Below are 22,094 nucleotides of genomic sequence, written 5' to 3'. Positions count from 1 at the left end.
ACTTTACATAAAATGCTGCAAAGTGGCACACTGAAAATGAACAGAAATGTCTTCGCTTCTGTAAAGATTAAAAATAAAATCACCTTGATGACATTCAATTTACATGATGAAGCTAGAAAAATCATTAGTACCTGGAAGCCAAAATCACATATGATCCAAAAAAGCAAACAAACTTCCTAATTCTGAACAGATTCTCAAGTCCTGTTGCTGCAGACCATGATTCTCACTGTAGCAACAGAACAGATTGCGAATGTGTCAGAAGAGTGCCTATTGGACTCCAGGCATCTTTATATTGGTTGCCCTTCCTTGTAAGATAAAATAATTCCCTGGTCAAACTAAGGTAATTTTGATAAGGTGCTGAATGTTTTTTCCTGACTGTTCTGCCATAACCACCGTTTCTTTTCATTTTTTTTGTCTATCAAAAAGTTTAACAATTTACTTCAATTCTGTTTTGCCTTTTCTTTTCCAGTAATTCTGTAGAGAGGAAAACTAGAAACGAGTGAGTAACTCTGTAAGAATAGGGTATGATGGGACCATTCTTCAAAGTATTAAAAGGTGTTACTCGAAGGAAATTAGTCTGGGGGAGGTGTTGATAGAGGAAGGACCTGTATGAACTTCAGGATTCCAGACCTAGGTTGGGAGACCAAGTTTTGGCCTTTGCATTTGATCCCCACCTCGCAAATTATTTTGTAGTTTTTATTAACATTTGTAAATTGGGGGGGGGGGGAAGGTAAGTGTACATGTTTATATTTTTATGCTATGAGCTACAGATTGTTGATGATCGTGAGACAATTGAACTTTAAAACTGCTGCAGATTCTTTATTAATAAGCTACAAGACAGCTTGGAGTAATAGTAAATGTACGTGGAAGTTTAGAAATTCAAGATTGTATTTAAAAAAAAACAAGTGAGACTCTTTGGATAGGTGGAACAAACCTATTGCAAAAAAAATCACAGATTGTATGAAAATATCATAAAAGTACTCAGTACAATAGAGTGGCTTACAGCAACTGCCCTGCCTGGTACAGAACCCTCTCGAGTAACAGCCTAATTACCTTTCCTGCTGTAACCTTCTGTTGCTGAGACATTTTTCTGTGAGCTATAAGGGGCACATGATTAATGCACAAAACAATAGTCTGAAGAGACAGGCACACTCCCAGAACCCTTTTCTTTCCTTAAGTAGTTTGAGATATGTTAACACAAGACTGCTGGCAAATAAACAGATGGCAGGTGATGTGCATATTAATGGGTCCCTGAAATAGCATTTCTGTTTTCCAGAAGGAATCAGAAATTCTTTTTCCTTCTCTTTTTTAATAATCTGAAGGTCTCAATCTCATTTGGAAGTATTTGTCTATGCTGGTCTCCATTCTTACTACAAAAGCTAATTTATGTTTATAACCACATACTTTCTACAACAAAATTACTTGTAATAGTCCTTTTGGTGATGGGGAGGGAATCCTAGCAGTAAATAGAATGAGTCTTGTTTTCTTACTTACCTAAATCCTAACACATGAATTTCTTTGAATCCTGGAAGTTTCTCAAATATCTTTTGCATCTATAGAAAAGCATAAACTCATTAAATCCATGTAAATTCCGCTGTTAGAGACCTTACCTAAATGTGAACAACAGCTGTCAATGGGCACAGTTTGAATGCGTGAAATATAAAATTTAGGATTTCAGAAAATGCTTAGGACATTGTACCATTTGTATTTGTATTGATATGTTTTGTTGTTCAACTTATACATGACTTGGCTTTGTAAATGTTGTCTGTACTACCTGATGAGCAGAAAGCAATATAAAATACTGCTTTTTCAGTGAGAGTAGTTGTGTAAATTAGTGGTAGCCAAGTTCATAATAGAGCAAGTCAAAGAGTATTCATTGAACCAAATATTTGATTTATTTTGGCTGCTTTGTGTTTATGAATTATTTGCAAACCAGTCCCGTTAGTTGTAAATTATTAATTATTCAAAAGCATTCACTGAATTTAGCAGATTGTGGGCTGTTTGCAAACTGCTTTGATCCCTTTGACTGTTTTCTATTCATTGTGTTTGGGTGGTCACACAGTATACTTTCTGCTTCCTAAATGGATAACTGAAACTCTTTAATGTGAGAACAGGCAATAATGAAGAGCAAATAATGGATAAAAAAACATGTATATGATACGAATTTGTCAAGCTGTAGAGGTTTATCTACATGAATATCTGGTGGTAACAAATAACGATCACCACAAATCACACTGAACTGAATTCATGAATGCCTTAACAAATCTGTGTTTTCTCAGTTATGGTAACATTTACACAATACATTAAATGATATATTGTATGTACCTATATTATGTAAATTGGATAAACTCCTGGTTTAAACACACATTTCAAAGAACTATCTGAATAACAGCCTGGTTTTGAAAAAGGCTGAGGACATCAGCCAGGGTGATGAATGTTCTCATTCTGCTAATGAAGCCCTTGGGAGTTCAAGGAACTCAGCACCACAAAGACACTGAACAGCACATTAAGGAATCAGGTCCTAATACATCAGCACATCATTTACAAGGTACATGAATTAGTGTAACCAAATAGGTCTTTTCCATCTCTTCTTAGTATGATTCTGCATAAATCCTGCTGAAATTGCAGCCCTCTTCCCATTCATGGGTGGGTGGGAATTGGGCTTTGACAAGCAGGGAATAGGCCCTCTTGTGGGTCCTGGTCTGTGTGTGTGCGCACGCGCGGATTGAGGCACCCCTTTCTTTATCCATGATATCCTTCTTGGTGGATGGGTCTTGAGCAAATTTTCTTCACCACACCAATGGCCTTCAAAATGGTACCCTCCATTGAGGTGAAGGGGGAGGTGACCTTAAAAGACTCGACCTGAGTATTTAGGTTCTCATTTGTTGCCCACCCTTCCCCTCTTGAGTTTCTCTTGGCTAATTGCTGTGATTTGTCAGTTGCTGCCAGATTTCTTGTTTGCCCTTTGGTTCCCCCAGCATCCTGGTGGTGATATGAAGGATTTTTCGTTCATTGAAGAAATGGCACAGTTGGTGTAGATTTCCTCAGTGCACACAGGAGATCTGACATAGGATTCTTTGAGAGATTTGATTAATTGTCACAATTTTTTGTAGGTATCCAGTGCAGGTTAGGAAGGTGGCCAGTGTGCCATCCCAGTCCCAGAGTTGGCTACGTGGCATCTACCTAGAAGTCTTTCTTTGCATTACTGGGGGAGTGGAGGATTTCATATCTAGTGCAGAGAATGGCACCTCTTATCTAGAACTCATCCCTCACACGAGGAAAGAGCAAGAGAGATCTAGAAACCACCTCAATCTTGATCTTGGATTGTCTTGATGTGGGGGGTGGAAGAGTAGGTGTAGCCTCATACTAATGATTATCAAATTGCCATGAGGACATGGAGCGCAATGTAAGGCACTGGACTTGCCCTGCTGGTTACTTGTTAGCAAGGACTCTTTGAGGTCCTTCCTTGGTTATGTTTGTATTATAATTAATGAAACTGCAGCATTGCTTTCATCATATGTGTGGTGTCTTATTTCCTGCTTTCTCCAAGCTAAAGTTAGTTTGTCTATATAAACATATATGAACTTTATTTTCATCCAATTTTATACAAATCTGTTAGTGTTCACATTTGTGCCACAAACATCTACAATGACTTAAATCTCCTTTGCTATGTTTTGGGCTATGTTATGAGCTCATGGATGTTTGGGTGCCAACAGTGCGCGCCCCCCCGCCACCCAGATAAAAAGAGCTGAATTAGAATTTGTGGATGAGGTTTCTGAGCTGGTTGAGTTCACACTGCTGGTTCTAACCCGCTTACCCTCACTCCACTAATTCACTTCTAAATCTATCTGGTGATAAGATCACCCTTTGCCTCCCCAGTGGACTATCTTTGGAGAAAGGCATGCCAGCTGTCTCATATGGTGCCAGCATGTGAACTGTTTTACTGTTCAGTACTGCATGTCAGAAACATAGCTTCATACCCTTTAAAATGGTAAGATGAAGTTTCACAAAAAGGAAGATACTTTAATAATCAAACCCCCTTTTTTCTTTTTCTTTCATATGAAAATACTGTAGAAACTCCTAAACAAAGCAACCAAAAGACACAGATATTAGGTAGCCCCCGTATATGTGCTGCAAAGAAAAGTCTGCAAGCAACCTTTACTAATGAGATACACTTAGATATCTTGGGAGAAGCAGCTGTTCATTAGCTCTGTCAATACTCCCTTTGCAGTTTCATTGTATCTGTGATTGATAAAGAATGAGTATATCTGAGGAGAATGCACAAAGGAACACTGGAGAAACTGGCACTAACTTTTGGTTAATTTTACTAAGGAAGCCTCCTGGAGACCATCTCATCATTACGTGCTAACTATGAAATTGCTAATTAAAGATGCAGTTAGCATTATTAATGATATAAATATGCCACTGCTGCTCCAGTTCATAGTAAAATAACTAGAAGAGGCTGTGTGCTTTCAGTCCCTTGGCTGCTTGCTCTGAAAACTAGTTCAGACAACAGTAGCTAATTTCTTTCAACATTTGTATTAAATTGCTCATTAGGTTTATTGTGAAAATTAAATTACTACAAAGCACTGTCCATTAATTCCTGATTAGGCCCAAATGACTTTCCTAATGTTGAAGTGGGGCTAATACTCTGCTGATTGGTTATCTGCAGCTATGCTACTGAACAGATGCCGGAATTCTTGTTAGACTGATAGATGAACAGATATTCCAAGCAAGCAATGTCTATGCTTGGGGGGAAAGTGCAACAGGCAGCGACAATAGGAGTTGTCTGTTTCAAATGAGGGCAGTTCCTATTTATTATTTATATTGCAGTAGCACCTACAGCCATCAACCAGAGCAGGCCCTTATTGTGCTTGGGGCTGTACAAACATAGATGACAGTCCATGCCCTGAAGACCTTATTATCTAAACCTTGGGAAAGACTTTATGCTTTGAAACAAAGTATTCAAAGCTCATGGGCAAATTTTCAGCGGGTATAAGTTTGTCATAGCTCCATTGATTCCATGGAACTATGACAATCCACACATAGCTAAGGACCTGCCTGTTTACTATATGCTTGTACGTGCTTAGTTTTGGCCAGGGCTCATATGAACTGCTGAATGTAAAGAATAATACCAATATGTCATCCTACTAATACTACTATAATACTAATAATTTTGTAATTCAAGGGCATCCATGTTTGTGGCAGGAAAGTAAAACCTTCTGTGGCAGTCTTTTCTTCAACAATTCTTGTTGCACTAATTTGATATTGGCCTGAAGTTTAGGAAGCATTTTGTGTTGATTAAGAGACCATGAAGTACAGCAGAATCTATTGAATTCTTGTGTTAATGCCCCATGGTAATCTGCAGCAATTCCATGGAAACCTACATTATAGTAAGATATTACTGTTCTTTAATAAGACAGTGCTCTGTAATATGGTACTTGGTAAGAGTAAACCTTTGAGAGGTCTCCAATATATGTGATGCTTTATTTTTAACATTGTGAATATGATACAGTTGTTTCTTATTATAAACAAATGTCAGTTACATTCTTTAGCATTGGGTCAACCCTCTTACCTGATGTTGAAATTTCCCTGCTAGTTCCTGGTACTGTGGGGAGTTGGGATCATTCAGCTCTGTTGTGTACTCCTGATTGATGAGAGTGACACTGAATTCGACCATCTGCTCCACCGGGAGTTCTGGGACTGTATTAGTGACCTCTGGCTCCAGCCCCTGGGACAAAGGGAGAGGAAATGAGCTTCATGGAGGGAAAATAAGAAGACAAAGTAATTTCTTTAAATACTTTAGTACCTTTAATGGGTACAAAGACGTTTTACTCTTGCTACAGAAGAGGTTTCTCAAATATATCTTATAAAAAGGATTTTTAATTATTATTTTTTTATGTTTACTCCACAAAGTACTTTCAGGGAGAACAACAGAACAAGAAAGAACAAAAGCGATGTCTGCATCAGAAAGCATGGTATGTTTTGCCTATGAATCAGGCTCAAAATGGCAGCTGCCTCTAGACTAGGGAAGGGGGCTTTATTCCATTTAAAGCAAAAAAAAAGTCTTAGTACTGGGCCTGATTCTTCCCCACTTACAAAAGTTTTTCTTCACTGTGTCTTAAGGGAGTTATTTCTGGTTTACACCATTGTATATGATAAGAGAATCAGGCATTCTGTTACAAAATGAATGGTGTTATACATTTTTTTCGAGATCCCACCATCATTAGAGTGCAATATAGATCTGTATCTTCCCTTTTTCCTCTCCCCACTTTTTTGGCAATTTATTTGACACTGCGTAAGGGTCAGATAAAGCTTTTTGTGGAAACAAGATAGGTTTGAACCTTGCTGTGTCTCAGCTTGCCCATGTAGTTGCCTTTAGCACTTCATACAAACATTCTGCTTTTGTTTACCACTGTATAACCTTATTCACAATTAAGTTCAAAAGCAGCATTGCCAACTCTTTTGATTTTATTGCAACTCTAGCAATTTTGGGATTTTTTTTTACCTGTCTTAAGAAAACATGGTGAAAGGCACTTACTTATGAATTTTCCCTCATTCAGAATGTCCACCGTCTCCTATAACTGTCAATGGGGCAGAAGCCAGCCATTTCCCTGCAGGCTATCTGCAAGAAGTGAGGCTGCCCTTCCACTATTTTCAGTAAGATTGAAAACATATCCGCAGGCAAAATGGCTGTCACGCTGGTTCATGGGGCTAGATAGGCTACAGGGACAGTGAGGAGCAGCGGACACACTGTGAAGGGTGACCGGGGAGAGTGAGGGGGAGCAGGGCACTGGGAGGAGCAGAAGTTTAGTGGTTGCAGGGGAGAGGGGATGGGGGGGGTAGGAGGCAGGTTGAGCAGGTTGCAGTGGACAGTGATGCAGTGGGAGATGGAGGGGATAGACTGTCAGCATCCTCAGCCTAGGGATAGTGGTGGGTAAGGGGAATCCCCTCTGAGCAGCCAGGGGAGGTGGTGTAGCTAACTCTCGTGAATTGATCACAAGTCATGGGATTTTGGTGCCTGCAGGAAGAGCTGTCGAGATAACATGATATGCTCCTCCAATCCTGTGATTTTTTTTCAGTGCTGGGCATGTGAGCAGTGCTCTGTGTAAGATCCTTTAGGCTAAGGACATAGACCTGCCCTGCACCTGATCCCTGCCTTCAGGTATGGCCCTAGAGCAGAGAGAGGGGCAATGGGAGGCAGTGAAGAGGGGAGTCAGGGAAAAGCTGCTGCTAGGTTCTGGGCCCTAGACCGAGCAGCAGCACTTCCATTCTTCCACTGCCTTAGGACTTCTCCTTTACTTGGGATCCAGATAGAGGAAAAGCCCTGGGAGACAGCAAGGCAGGTGAGGGCGGGAGTCAAGAAAGAAATAGGAAGTGAAGGCCGTTCCCTTTTCTTATTGGTGAGGAGAAGGCCAGTGGAGTTTTCATCTGAGCAGCCAGGAAGAGGCATGCATTTTGTGTGCATTAAAAATGGATTTTTCAATCTGAAATTATTATACACCCACAAGCACAACAGTAAAGGAGAGTTAAAAAGTCAAAGACAGACAAAAAACGTGGTTTATAAGGCAAATCTCATGATTTTTGGGGGGATCTCATCACTTTTGCTCTCTTTAGAGAATCCAACACTTTTTTTTATCTCTCGAGGTTGGCAAAACTGCAGAGGTGCAAATGAGAACAGAATTTGGGCTACTATTTTAATTTGTTTTTAGACACCTTAATACTATTATTTTAAACACAACACTTCATTAACCAGCTAAAGTGCACTGCCTGTTGTGGAGGCAGGAGGAGGGAAACCACTTTTGGCCCTTTCAGAAAGAATTTTGAACTTAGCCCATATTTAGTATTATTTATTCATATATTTTTAAGGCTAGAAGAGTCCATTATGATCACCTAGTCTGACCTGCATAACACAGGCCATAGAATTTCACCCTGTAATTCCTATATCAAGCCTACTAACTTGTGCCTGAATTGGAGCATGCAGGTCAATGGACTTATGTGCTTTTAAAAACTGCATCCTCAAACTTTAAAGATTTCAAGTAATGGAGAATCCACCATCTCCCTTGGTAAATTGTTCAAATTGTTAATTTACAACTTGGTATTATAGCTGTTGCTCCTGGATACCTTTGGAATACAGTCATCTCCAAGGTCAGTGAAAAGATTCCAACCTTCTTCTGTTTCAAATCCTTCTTCAAGACTCCTGTGGTAATCAGTAACACTGACCCATATCAGTACAATATTCTATTGCCAAACCAATTGTATTTGAAAATAAATGCTGTAAAATAGTACTGTCTTCTCTGTTTCCCAGTGGGTTTTCTATATCTGCCTGTTAAAAATGTAAGAAACGTGGAGCAAGGACCATCTTGCCATCGTCTTTGTCTTGTACAGTATGGAACATATTGTTAATGCTTAAAAAATGCTACCTTTTTTATACTGCTCAAGGACATTCCAGCCCTTGTGCAAGGCTGAAAAGGCTTTTGCCTTGTGTACAAGAGGATATTACAGGAAGTATATAAATCAAAAGAGATATGACCCAAAAGAACTGCAGGCTGATCTGCCTTAGTCCCACAGACAGGTGGGTTTTCTTTTTCCACTGTCAACTAGGTTGGCATTGGGCTGCTGGAGAGAGTTGTCCCAGAACTGAGCACCTGGGTTTTGGTAGCTGCCAGGAACAAGCAGAATAAGAGATTTGCTCTATTATGATAACAACAGAGGAGAAAGAGACAAAAGGAGCACTTTACATACAATCAAGGATAAGTAAAACCAAGATAAGTATGTCTGTGCCAGCATATTCTGCAGTGGCACAGCATGTGCGGTGGTGTTGTGCAATTATTCGTCAAGATGCTTCAGTTTTAGATTAACATATGCTGTATCCATACAAAAGTCTGTAGTTTTAATGGCTTGTCAGAAAGGGAGGTGGATGATTCTGTGTCCTTCTACAAGTGCAGAACCAAAGAATACATAATTTTTTATCACCTACTACCATTGCTCTTGGAGGCAGTTCCATGTGGGGGCTCCTACCAAGGGTACTTGGGAGAATGGAGAGAGAGCCTACAACATGGAAAAGTTAATTTATTTTGAAGTGTACTTGAGGCTCTGGATTACTAGAAACAAATGACTTTTGCCCCGCTCTTTCCCCTCCCCAGATAATAAAGAGTTAAGGGCCAGATTTTTAAAGGTACTTAGGAGCTTCACTTTAACAAGGCACCTAACTATCTTTAAAAAGCTGGCCCTAAATGAATTAAAACTTTTTTGTCTGCTTTTCCCCGGTGAATTAAATGTTATTGGGAGTGGGGATAGAAAAGAAACAATCAGTTGCAATTTCCCTGATTTCACTGCATAAGTAGAATGAAAAGCCTATGCAGATGAGTTTTGAAAAGCCAGTCACAGTTTTTTTCCAGTGGTGTATAGAGGTATTTTTCTCAGAAACGGGGGACTTTTTGCATCCCCGAACCTCTGAAGCCCTTTGCCTGTTTGCTCTGGAGAGATGTTGGGGAAGATTTCTGTGTCACACTTGGTTGCCAAGAAGGTAGAAAGGCCAGATGGAGTGGCGATACTCTTGTCTGTTCCACTGTGCAGTACAGAGCTCAGAGTGTGAATTTTCACTGCTTTTACATAAAACAGTGGGATTACAAAATTGTGTAATTAGGCCTAAAATCCTTGATTCAAAGAAAAAGAGGGAGAACTATGCTTCAAAGACTATTATAATGTCTGTATATTTTCCACACTCATGAGCAGAAACCATTATTCATGATTAGTGTATAGAAGAGAGGCTAATAAAACCCTTGAATCTTAATTGAAGTGAATAGAAAAAAGCACTAGTGGCTTTGAACTGCAGAGTTCTGTAAACAACATTTATTTATGTATTTATTTATTTATTTGCCATGTTAGTTTAAAGAAGAGAGGTCAATCAATAGTAAATAGGATATTAGACTGTCCTCACCTTCACAGGAGTCTTTGTGTCATTGACCATTTCGTTGCGTAGTGTGCCATTAGGAGCTGATGCATATGGAGGCGGAGATACGTTAGGGGCACCTGCTGGGATTTAAAATAAAAAGGAAGTGAGAAAGGAACATTCATTAGCAAAATGGCAAAAATAAGTCACCTTTCTCTGTTGCTTAGCTATCAAATGACAGAAAATGCACTTCCTAATTTCGTGTGTGTGTGTGTGTGTGTGTAGAAGTTGAAGTGTGGAAATGAATTAAGGCAGGACTGAAAGTCCTTTTCCTGTGTATAAAATATGGCCTTTCATTAATATCATAAAAGTCAATAGGGTTGAATGAGTAACTGTAAGCAGAGTTTAACTCTGAATTTAACTCTGCAAACTACTAAGCCAGACAGCTGAAGCTGAGGGCCAAAGAGGGCTTAAGGCAAGGGACAGCAGAGGACTTGGAGATACATATATAATGACATACAATACACATTCTGCTAAATGTCCTTACTACATGGTAAATTAATGTATATTTTTGATTTTGCAGTTGCAATCTTTGTTTCTATGACTGTATCACAGGGTGACACTGGCTTTTTAAGAGGGAAGAATCCAGTGCACCTGTGTTTGGTAAGCTGCCCCCAACTGGCATAAAAGGGGGCACGTGGGCCCTAGAGGGGAGAGAGATCGGGAGGTGAGAACTTTCCAAGAACAAGGAGAATGTAGAAGGTCCCTGAAGGAAGTGGTAGATTGTTCCTGGGGGAGGGCCAAAGGCAGTAGAGCAATTTGCTTTCTAACCTTCATAAGACAGGGCCAGAGGGCTGGAGAGGGCTGAAGGCAGGACCGGCTCCAGGGTTTTTGCCACCCCAAGCAGTCAAAAAAAAAAAAAAAAAAAGTCGCGATCTGCGGCACTTCTGCCGCGACTCTACTGCTGCCGTTTCTTCGGCGGCAATTCGGCGGCAGGTCCTTCCCCCCGAGAGGGAGTGAGGGACCCGCTGCCAAATTGCCGCGGAAGAGCCGGACGTGTCGCCCCCTTCCATGTGCAGCTCCAAGCACCAGTTTGCTAGGGGCTGGTGCTTGGAGCCAGTTCTGGCTGAAGGCTAGGAAGCATCAGAGTTGCATGCTCACTTGTATGCCAGAGAGCTGAAGCTGAAGGCCAAAGATAGCTTAAGGCAAGGGAGCAGTGTCTGCTGATGTCTCCTCGCTGGAGAGCTGGAGTTAGGGGAACAGTGGAAGGGGCCTGCCTCTTGGTCTGTCTGAGATCTGAGGGGTTAATGGAACAGGGGAAGTGGTGGATAGTGAGGATGAACTGCCAGAAGAGAGGCAGTTCTGCTGGGAAGAGCAGGCTTGCACTCCAGCTGGAAGGGTGGGGGTGGTTGTCCTGGGAGAAGGACAAGTGAAGACCCACAAAGGGCCCAGGTGTGGCAGAAGATGCTGGAGTGTGATGTGATGTGTGTGTGTGTGTGTGTGTGGGAAAATAGGGGGTGTCAAAGGACAACGTGGTGGAATTTTATGGACTACATGCACTGGGGGTGATGAATGGACTGTTTTGGGTCTTTTGTTATGGACTATATTACACAGTTTTTAGAGCAGGGGTGTTATTGAGGCAGAGAGCACCTGGTGTGGAGTTACTGGGGCGTCCGAAGGAGGGAAACTGAGGCAGCACACTTATTCTGCTGCAGCATGTTGCTGGAGGGTGCTCCATATGACAGACTAATATCTTTTTTAGGAGTCAATTTAAAGTAACAAGAGGCTTTGGGGGGAAAACTTGAATTTTCTCATTAGAAGCAAATTCATTTGTAATATTAGAAACACTTTGGTTGAAGTCACTTTTAAGAAGTTTCTAGAATACATAAATCAATAAAGAAAATATATTGATTGATCACTTACTGCACTAAGCTGCTAATATTTACAGTTTTAATTTCAATATTTTACCAAAATTTAAACAAAACTACTTTTCAAGGCTTACACATTGCACCTGCTAATATTCTTTCTTGCCACACTTTTTAAATAAAAGCTTGAATTAATATGCTGAGATCAGTATGACTTTCTGGCTAACCACTTGAAAATAAAGAATTATATTGGTATATCCTAATCTGCTGATTATGGCTAACAAAATGCAACAGCTCAAACTCCAAACATTATTTTATAAGTGAAACAAAATTAGTACTGTGACATCTTATTGGCTTCAAATCAAACTAGAAAAGGTTAAGTTTGTTAAATTGCACCCTCGGAATCGAAAACAATGGGAAAAACCAAGTTAGAGTAATAGTTTTTTTTGTCTGAATGTCAAGGTACGCTACACAGAAATCCTAATGTACTCGGTATAGATCATTTTGCTAAAAAACTTTTTTTGGGGGGGGTTGTACCTAACTGAACATTTTTACTTTTGTTGCTGTCACCAAATTACAGCCTCTAAATTCCAACAGTAATTGTTTCTAACAATTTTGTGCTCATGGGCGAGCAGTTTCAATTTTACCTGTAGAAAGGGAAGAAATGTCCTCAAGCTTTTTGCCACCTGTCTTCTCCGTAGATATTTCATCTTTCCTATTAATCAAACAGAAAGGAATGATTTAATGGGCAGCATGAATGTGGTGTCATTATCAGCAGGAATAAATGAAATTTTTGCTTCTACATTAAAAACAGTTTTAAATGAAGGAAGTTATTTTTAATGTAATATTTTGATTCCAGCTTTCTAAAAAAAGCAGTGGAGCCATCAATTGCTTTTTTATTTGGGAACTTCTAGAACTTATATTTGTCCTTTTTTCAGCATAAGATACCTTCTTTCACTAAGAAACTATTATGCGATATATGCATATACCATGTTGTGGTCTGAATACCACACCGGACATGAGTTTGCTTGTGTAATTTCATTAATTCTATGAATAATCATAGAGAGAGTGGGCCTTGTAAAATGGGATAATAGCGCATAGTTAGATTATACATACAATAGCTGTTTAGGGCCTGTTTCTTTGCTGACTGAAGTCAATGAAAGTTTTGCCTTTGACTTAAGTCAAGAATTCGATTGGGCACCAAGACAATAACTCTCTGTGTGTGAATATTTTCTAAACCAAATATTTTCTCCCTTGCTGGTCATGACATGAAGCATGGTCCGAGCATCTCTTTAGAAGTCTCATCTTTTAATCTTGGAGCCACTGGACTCTACTATACTATGCCTCTTATTTTTTTCATGGCTAATTAAGAAGGGGAGGGGGGTTAGTGAGAATCAGTTGTCAGATCACTGGCAGCCAGATGGCTGTCATTGATTCCCTTTAAACTAGATCTTAAACCAAATCTCATGATCAAAACTTTGCTAAATTATAGGAAAGTTTGGATTCAGATCTGGATCCAGACATCATAGGCCTGTCTACCATAGGCCTAAAACCAGATATCTCAAAACTTAGAGAAAGTTTAGATTCAAATCCAGATTTGAATTTTGCAGCTCTGGCCCCATCTTTTCTTCAAACACAGGAATGGCACCTCGATGGCGCACCAGATCTGTGCCTGACCAGAACTTATGAGCACAAGGTCCTGACTGAATCTAGCTCTGCCAGCTGGCTGCCTGAATTATAGTTATTGCTTTTTACCAATGGTCTATCTTACATTATTGTTATTTAAAATAATTTCTGGTGACATGGAGGCAGTTTTTTGCACTACCAAACTGGACATCTATTCAATAGTAGTCTCTTTCCCCAAGCTAGCTATAATTAGACTGGAAAGAGGAGTAAATGCCTCACATATGCTTTGAATTTCTGGTACTGTTTTAACTAAAAAAGAAGTATGACATCCTATGCTAGCGATATGTCCAATCCCCCTTGGCTAGAAGGATGGTGGCTGTGATGTCATGTCACAACACTATTGAATACACCAAATTGAGGGAAAATAGTTTTTACTGAGGAAATGCCTATGGGTGGAGTGTTCAGGTGAAAATTGATCTGAGTGAGTGAAAATACATTGCATATGCAAAGTATTTTGTTAATGATGACAACACTAAGCTCTTAGTATATGCAGCCAAGGCAGGTGATGCTGCACATGCACAAATAGCTAACTTAGTAACTTAGCTATACCGTGAAAAATTTAGAGCAGGTAGACAGTGAATCCTTTTCCTCATTCTCTGAATATCGTGTATGGTGGGAACTGAATATAATACCATATATTTTTAGATATGAATGTGATTCATATCTGTGCTTGGCAGAGTCCATAAAAGGTATATGAAATCATTCCGCCAAACGATTCAGTAGTAAAGAATAAGTTTAATAGCATAGAGCCATGGCCACCTACATTTTCAGCTAAAATTGTTCAGTTAAAATACAAATAACTTATTGTTATCTGCCTCATTCTCTGAACTGCATATAAGGAAAGTAGTGCTGTGCGTGGGAGCATTGGAAATTAGCTTCATAATTAGCCACTTCAGCCCTTGTGTACTGAATGGCTGCTGACTGAAGACTCCACTTTGGAGTGATGTTAATGGGAATTTAATCAGGCCTTAAATTATTAAAATACATACCTAAGAAAGCAGAAAACTCAGAATAGCCAAATCAAAGTCGCTAAGGACATTGTGACAATAACTATGTAGTTCATAACAATGAAAAATATTACAAGTTGCTACCCATGATTATCTAGAGTTGTACAAACAATTGTATGAAATTATATTATAGTAATTTGACAAACAGATAATTACATAATTAAGACTGTACCATAATATTTACGTACAAGGGGGCAGAATTAAGCATGCAATTTTAATTTTGTCATTTTCAGCCTTTTGAGGGTTTTACCCTGTAGTCCTGATGTTCTCTTAACACAGGACCTGAACTTCTAATTTGTTATACTGGTGTTATGTGACTGTAAGTCCATTCACTTTAATGGAATTTCAGTGGATTAAAACTGTTATAGTGAAGCAGAGAATTGGGTACCTAGAGTTTTTCAATATGAATAAATATTATAAATAAATAAATTATACACAATAGTATGATATGCCTGAAATTGACATATAAATTTCTAAGTTTGTACTGAGGAGTTGTAAGCAAGGTTCAACCCTTTCCTCATTTTTCTACATGTTTTTTAGTATTCATGCACCATACATAATTTTCTAGGAGTTTATCCCATCGAATTTTGGGGATGGTTTGTTGTCTGCCAAGCATCTATCATTACAACTCTTAGGACTGTAATAATCTACCAACTTATTTTTAAGCTGCATGGAAAGAAGCTGGGGTGGAGGTTATCTTTTCAGAATATAGCGTAATACATCTTCTTTCTGTGGCTTCTAGTGAACTATGAACAATTTTGTATCCTGGCAGAAAGAGCTTCAACTCACTGAAGTATGCAAAACAATAATTTAAATTGCTTCTTAAACTAAAAAAAGTCACTTTTGGAATAAATCTTCTTATTGAAACATGCCATTTCTTTTACATACATACACACACACAATAAACGTATCTCTACTAAAATATATACCCTTCATAAAGAATATGCATACACAAGGAGTAAAATCTTGGCCCCACTTGAAGTCAATAAGAATTTTGACTTCAATGTGACCAGGATTTCACCCGAGGCATGTTCATATGTATACAGCACATACATGGTCTGGAAATCTACACAGAGACCGCAAATAACATTAGTGAAAAATTAAACAGTTGAACAGTTAAAATCACAAAAAAATAAAAATTGCAAAGCTTAAGATTCCAACAGCAATGTGAACTCACCAGCTATGTATATCTTTTATATTTTATGCAATATATTTTTATGACAACAAGTAATATATTAAGCTACACATGAACTCAGAAAAATAGAAATGGAAAATGCTACATATATTCAACATGACTGAGTTACTGTTGCTGTGTTAGAATCTTAGGTTTTACATATCCTGGTTTGTATTGAAAAGGCAATGACTGCATAACTTCAATGCCATGTTAAAGGGAGAACCGTAATTTAAAAATATTACTTCTATTGTTACAAATGACATCATAAGGATACAATAATTTTAAAGTGATTCAAGAAGAAACATTTTCCAGTTTGCTTTCCTTTGCATTTAACTGCACTTTTCATATAATAAGTTAATTAATCATTGCCATCATGTTGTTTATCTGCCTCTTTCACATAGCAATAGGAAGAGAAAAACTTTTTAAAAATAGGAAAATTTGATTATTGAAAATCTCTAAGATTGGCAGGGGGATTTGAATAGGTTTAGCATGAAAAATCGCTTGTCAGTTTCAAAAAATAAATTTACTTTAAGTCGATGGTGTTCCTTTAATATAGTTTACATTTTAATTTCTGTGTGTGTGGGTGGTTAATTAAAAAGAAAATCAAAGCAAACACTTGTGCTTAATAAAGTTGGTCTGCAGATGGTCCGAAGTGATGACCCATTTAACTGAGATCATTGGGATGGGGATGGACTATATTTCTCCAACTGCTATATTTAGGGCTTGTCTACCATTGGGAATTTACCAAAATAGCTATTCTAGAAGAGGATTAAGCTAAATCTGAAAAAGGCACTATTATTCTGAAATAGCTATTTCCGTCAATTTCCCAGTGTAGACAAGTCCTTAATGCCTATGTAGAGACAATTTTCTGCATGGTAGGATTTACAGGATAGCTGAACATGAGTTAACCCTGAGATAAGCATATCTTCATTATGGGGAAGCTTAATTTTTTAAATTAGAGCACAGGATTTGCACTTTCTTGTAGAATGCATCAAAAGTGATTAGAACCCCTACAATCATGGAATACCTGACTTTTTCCCACACCAATGATTTCTCCTTTTCTTTGTCTTCTTTTTATTTACCATTAAGGTATTGCAGAGAATTTTGTGGTATGTATGTGTGTTAGTCATACTCTCTCATGACACCTATTCTAGCAGAGGTTTTGGTCTCGACTGAACCTCGTGGTCACACTAAACTAGGAGAATTTTTCATGATGTTGCAAAGTGAACAGGTATTAGCTAAGCCTTTTGCACAGCCTTAATTATACGGGGGTCTATTATTGTACAGTACACATAGCTGTCTCACATATACTACACACAGTGCACACCAGGGTTCTGTCCATCCATGCACTCTCTCACACCCACATAAATCTGCACATACCTTTTTCAAAAAAGGCAGTAGCATCAACTGGTGAGTACTCTACTTTTGCTTTACTTACCTTTCCTGGAAGGGTCTATGTTTTACTCGCTGCAAAAAGATTAAAAAAAAAAGTTTTTACTAGTGGGTGTATTCAGTCAAACACAAGAAGCCTGTTAGTCCTTCTGTTTACTTTATTGTTAACACCACTTTTTTTCACTCAGTGAATGTTGATTTTTTGCAGTGCACCCTCCCTTGTCTATGTTATCCCTTACCCTTATGCATGACATTTAACGGGTGGAATCTGGGAAATCTTAACATTTCTAAAGAAAGTTTAGTCGTTCTTACCCGTTGGATTATCTCCAGATGTTCCTGGGAGTTGCTGAAGTTTTTGCCAATGTCAAATATGCAGAAGGTTTCTCGCTGGCAGGCATTGACCCAGTTCTGATATTCATTTGTATCAGGAATCCGATCCAGAAAGATCCGAAAGGCTTCCCATACAGCTTCCTGGCAGACTGAAGAAGCAGAGCAGGGTCAGGGATGGATGTACTAAACCATACAGAAAACTTCCAGGCCAACTTCCACATACTCTTAAAGCAAGAGCTAATTTTCTGTTGCCTTTTGGATTTTTTTGTTTTCATTCAGTGCTTTTAAACAGAAGATTTTTTTTTTTTTTGCCGTTTTCATGTTTATTTGGGTTAACATTTATTTGTCTTCACACTGAAGGACTGAGCCTTTGAGTGCTAGCAAGCACTTTCTTGCTACACCATGTACGCCTTGCATGAACAATGAAAGAAAACAGACATAAGGAAACATATTAACAATGGAGAAAGCATAAATTCACAAGTGGCCTTGTAAATAACATGTAGTTAGTAGATAAAGAAATAGTAAGAAGAGTAGTGTGTGATAAGCTTGCAGCTGAAACTTTGCTTATTAATATATTTTGCAGCTTGTGGACGGTTCAGGATCTGTACAGGGATTGGTTACAAAAATTAGTAAGGCAATTATAAAGTGTGATACAAGGTAAAATGTAATGCACATGCATTAGTGTGTTTTAGAATAGGTATATACTCTGATTTATTATTGTGTGCTTTGGAGATGTGGTAAACCCCTAAACCCAGCCTGCTGCATTTGAGTTTAAGCACCTCAGCGTAGTGTTGCTGTATGCCAATAAAAAAAATTCAGACTCAGTGATGGATGGATCCTCTTAACTGTCTCTAGCAATTAATGCTATGGTGTGAGGTGTCTCTCCCCCCACCAACCTGATATTCAGCAGAAGACGTGCATCTATTTATCTAGACTATTTACTCTCTCCTTATACAAGAAAGCCATGACATTTAATTGTAATATTTTATAAACTAGTTTATATTTGGGGCTGGTTCCACAAATTTTTATTTATTTTATAGTATCTACAAGTCTGCTCTGCACTTCACAAGCAACACATAGAAGTAAGGTCCCTGCCCCAAGGAGTTTGCATATTAAATGGTGGACAAGTGAGGATCATAACATGCACCAGGGAAAGAGGAGGAAGCAGATGGGTTATATGAATATGACAGCAAGGTTACTCAGACATACATTTTATTGGTTTAATTTCTGGGCATGACTTTTTTAGGTAATGCTACAGAAGTGAGTTTTTAGAGGTGATTTGAATGAACTGTGGGTGAAGGTCTGGTGAAAAGATTTTGAAAGTGCCCCAAAATACAGAAGAAGATATGGAACATATAAGTGTGTGATGCAACAGGGTCCCATTCTGTTAGCATTTCTACCCAGCAAACACTTACAACTTTTGATTGTATTCTTCTATCTTGTAAGATGAAGTTGGGGGCCCAATTGTTCATGGATCCACAAAGATAATCACCTGATCCACACCCATATTAGCTACTGGCACCTCAACTCCATTGACAAGTGCCCCAATCCCTGCACAGATGCCAGTCCGTCCTCTTGCCCAAAATGTTCTGCATGGGTTACAGAGATCAGGCATCTCTCACTTTGCAAAGTGTCCCATTAAACTTACAACTGATTCTGGTAATACATACTCTGGTCTGAGAGCATCTATCTTTGTTATGTGACTGATGTGGCAATTAATATTTAAAGGATCACATATCTTAAACATTATATATCATCTCTAATGTTGCTTGAAATACAAAATAGTTCTGAGATTTATGAACACAGTGGCTATTGCACTGTTATTTTTCTTTCTCTGAACTTCCTCCCTCCCTGTTTCGGGATGATTGCTTCATTCATTATTTGTTGGATGAATCCATTGTTCATTACTTTCAGTGTCACCAAATCCAGCTAAATTTTTGGCTTTGTGAAAAGATGGTGCTCACACAGAATGAAAGCTCACACTACTTAAAATCTATATTTCAAGTCTGCCCTTCAGAGGAAAATGAATTCAAACATTTTCAAAATGTAGCATACTTTTAGCACAGAACTTCTCCACAATTTAAAAGCTGTATCCTTCAGCAATTCCAGAGCTATTTTTGAATATATTATAACTGTAAGATGGAGCTTTCACTTTTAATATTTGATAATTTCAGTAACTGCAGGTGAGAATTACCTACAGTATCTAAAACCTCCGGGTCTCTAAAATTAATAGTCAGTGATAAAAATGGCTATTCTCAAAGCCAGTATAGGCATGCACTGTGCAAACATGCTCTCACTGTTGTGCCAATACACCTCAATAATAAGTTGTGAAACATCTGCCGTCCCAGCGCTGAGCCTCTCCTCTGACTAGAGATGGTCACATTAACAGTGAATAATTTACCTAATTAAATTAGTCTTTTTTTCTGTCCATGAATTGCCATTGTGCAGGTTGTCCTTTTGACTGATTTGTTCCTTATTTGCAATCATTTGGAGCTATGTTCTGCCACATTTTACTCACATTGAATAGTACCTTTTTTTCTGAGCAGCACCTGCGGATTAATGTATTACTTAGTGAGAGTTAGGGGTGACAGAATCTGGCCCTGAATGAGTAGTTTACTAATGAGCATTCATTATTTACCATTCACACTATGTGGTTGGTCCCTTAAGTCACACCTGGTCATTCCTGTGCTCCTTCATTGGAGGACCTACATTTTCTGAAGAGGAACCTTTTTTTTTCTATTTGCAGATCATTTGTAAACCCCGCCCCACCCCTCTCTTTATTTTTACTGTGTGATTCAAAGCCCATGGAACTGGATGGGAATTTCTCCATTTACTTCAATGAATTTTGGATGAGGCTCTTAGTGTGTTCATTATGTTATGTGGATAAATGTTCAATATGAACAACTAAGCTAAAACCACTCAACCCGGTTTAATTTGTAGTCTACAACAAAGTACATTTGGGATTAAGATTTGAACCAAGGTCTTCAGAGGTGGTTGTGTTATTTGCATACACACAGTTCTGCTCCAGCAGGAAAATAGTGCTTACAAATCACTTGCATTTATTTTAGCTAGAAAATACATAAATGGCAGAATGGCTATTTATAGTGACAAAATGGTTTTTAAAACTGTAAATTCTCCAGGGCAAAAACTGTGTCTAGCTCTGTGTTTGGAGAGTACCTAGCACATTTTGGACACTATCAAAGGCCAATATCCATCTCTTATTTTAAGTTGGGGGGGACCGGGCTATCAGTCCCAGGCGGGGCTGACAGCCGCGGCCCCATCTGCCCTGGGCTGACCGCCCGAGCCCCACCATGTCAGTCTTGGGTGGCTGGTGGTTTGGGTAATGTGAAGAGCTAGATAACGGACTGGAGGCTCAGATAAATGAGGTTCTACTGCAGTTTAAGTGTTTATGACCAGACTAGTGTTTCTAGCATTTGTACTGTGCTGGAGGGAGTGAGGAGAGGAGCACTTGTGAGCAGTGGTGGAAGGAGGGATTAAACCTGTGGCATCTGCTGTGTCTTTTTAAAAGGTGGCCTTTCTCCACAGGTTAGTGCACCCATTATTTGGTTTTTATCATTGGCTAAACAAGAACACATTGTAAGTTCTTTGGAGGTTATGATAGCAACTTAGTATCTCTTGTTTACATCACTGCATTATAATTTTGATAATTGCTCATACCTTGTGCCACCACTGTACTGTGATATACCGGTAACTTTTCACCAGTCTAACAAAAGAGTAAGGCCTGGTCCACACTAACCCCCCCACTTCGAACTAAGATACGCAACTTCAGCTATGTGAATAACGTAGCTGAAGTCGAAGTACCTTAGTTCAAACTTACCGCGGGTCCAAACGCGGCAGGCAGGCTCCCCCATCAACTCCGCGTACTCCTCTTGCGGAGCAGGAGTACTGGCGTCGACGGTGAGCACTTCCAGGATCGATTTATCGCGTCTAGACAAGATGCGATAAATCGATCCCAGAAGATCGATTGCTTACCGCCGGAGGTAAGTATAGACTTATCCCAAGTGCCAAGTTTTCTGCCCAGTACTAGAGAACAACCAAGTGCCAAAGGGCTCTTGTTGGGTTTCTTAAATTAAAGGAAAGATTCACAAGAAGAGAATATGTGGTGCAATCATCATCTCACCTCTTAACCGATAATAAGCTTGATGGCTGGCTAAAATCTGCTTCACTGATTCTTGTGGACAGACTTTCACACCAGTTGGGAAAATAGATGACCTCTTTGTTCGATGCTTTGCCATATCAAATATCCTTCTGATGGTTGACACTCTGGACCTCTTTGTTGTTCTTTCTGTTTTGTCTGCAAGCTGTTTGGCTTCATTACGATTTATTTTATTAGGGATTTCTGTAAGGGGTAAAATAATAAAGAGAGACATAAATAAATAAACACGCAGTATGTAGGCTTTCTGTACGTACTATAGGTTTTGGTCTATTTTCAATACGTTATCTTAGCCGTGTTAGTCTGAATCTGTAAAAAGCAACAGAGGGTCCTGTGGCACCTTTAAGACTAACAGATGTATTGGAGCATAAACTTTCGTGGGTGAATGCCCACTTCATCAGATGCAAGTAATGGAAATTTCCAGAGGCAGGCATAAAACACTAGGGTTTTCAAATACCTACATTACTGTGAACATGTCAACAAACAGGCTGATATACTGTGCTGATATGGGTACGGTCTTGTGATCTGATCATAAAACTGGGAGTCAGGATATCTGATTTCTATTCTCCAC

General features: G+C 39.0%; 1 protein-coding gene across 1 annotated transcript in view; it reads right to left on the bottom strand.

The window, feature by feature from the left end:
• Positions 1 to 22,094, bottom strand: part of IMPG1 (interphotoreceptor matrix proteoglycan 1) — an 89,738-nt gene that overhangs the window by 49,377 nt on the left and 18,267 nt on the right. The window contains exons 2-8 of the mRNA XM_054024479.1: positions 21,491 to 21,709; positions 17,332 to 17,498; positions 17,066 to 17,094; positions 12,408 to 12,475; positions 9,944 to 10,038; positions 5,576 to 5,731; positions 1,495 to 1,553 (exon numbers count right to left, since the gene is read on the bottom strand). Of these exons, the coding sequence (XP_053880454.1) occupies positions 1,495 to 1,553; positions 5,576 to 5,731; positions 9,944 to 10,038; positions 12,408 to 12,475; positions 17,066 to 17,094; positions 17,332 to 17,498; positions 21,491 to 21,709 (793 nt within the window). The remainder of the gene's footprint in view (positions 1 to 1,494; positions 1,554 to 5,575; positions 5,732 to 9,943; positions 10,039 to 12,407; positions 12,476 to 17,065; positions 17,095 to 17,331; positions 17,499 to 21,490; positions 21,710 to 22,094) is intronic.

The sequence above is a fragment of the Malaclemys terrapin genome, chromosome 3 (genome assembly GCF_027887155.1).
Source record: "Malaclemys terrapin pileata isolate rMalTer1 chromosome 3, rMalTer1.hap1, whole genome shotgun sequence".
NCBI classification, from domain to species: Eukaryota; Metazoa; Chordata; order Testudines; family Emydidae; genus Malaclemys; species Malaclemys terrapin.
Note: the sequence above shows the minus strand (reverse complement) of the source record. Positions and strands in the feature narration are given on the sequence as shown.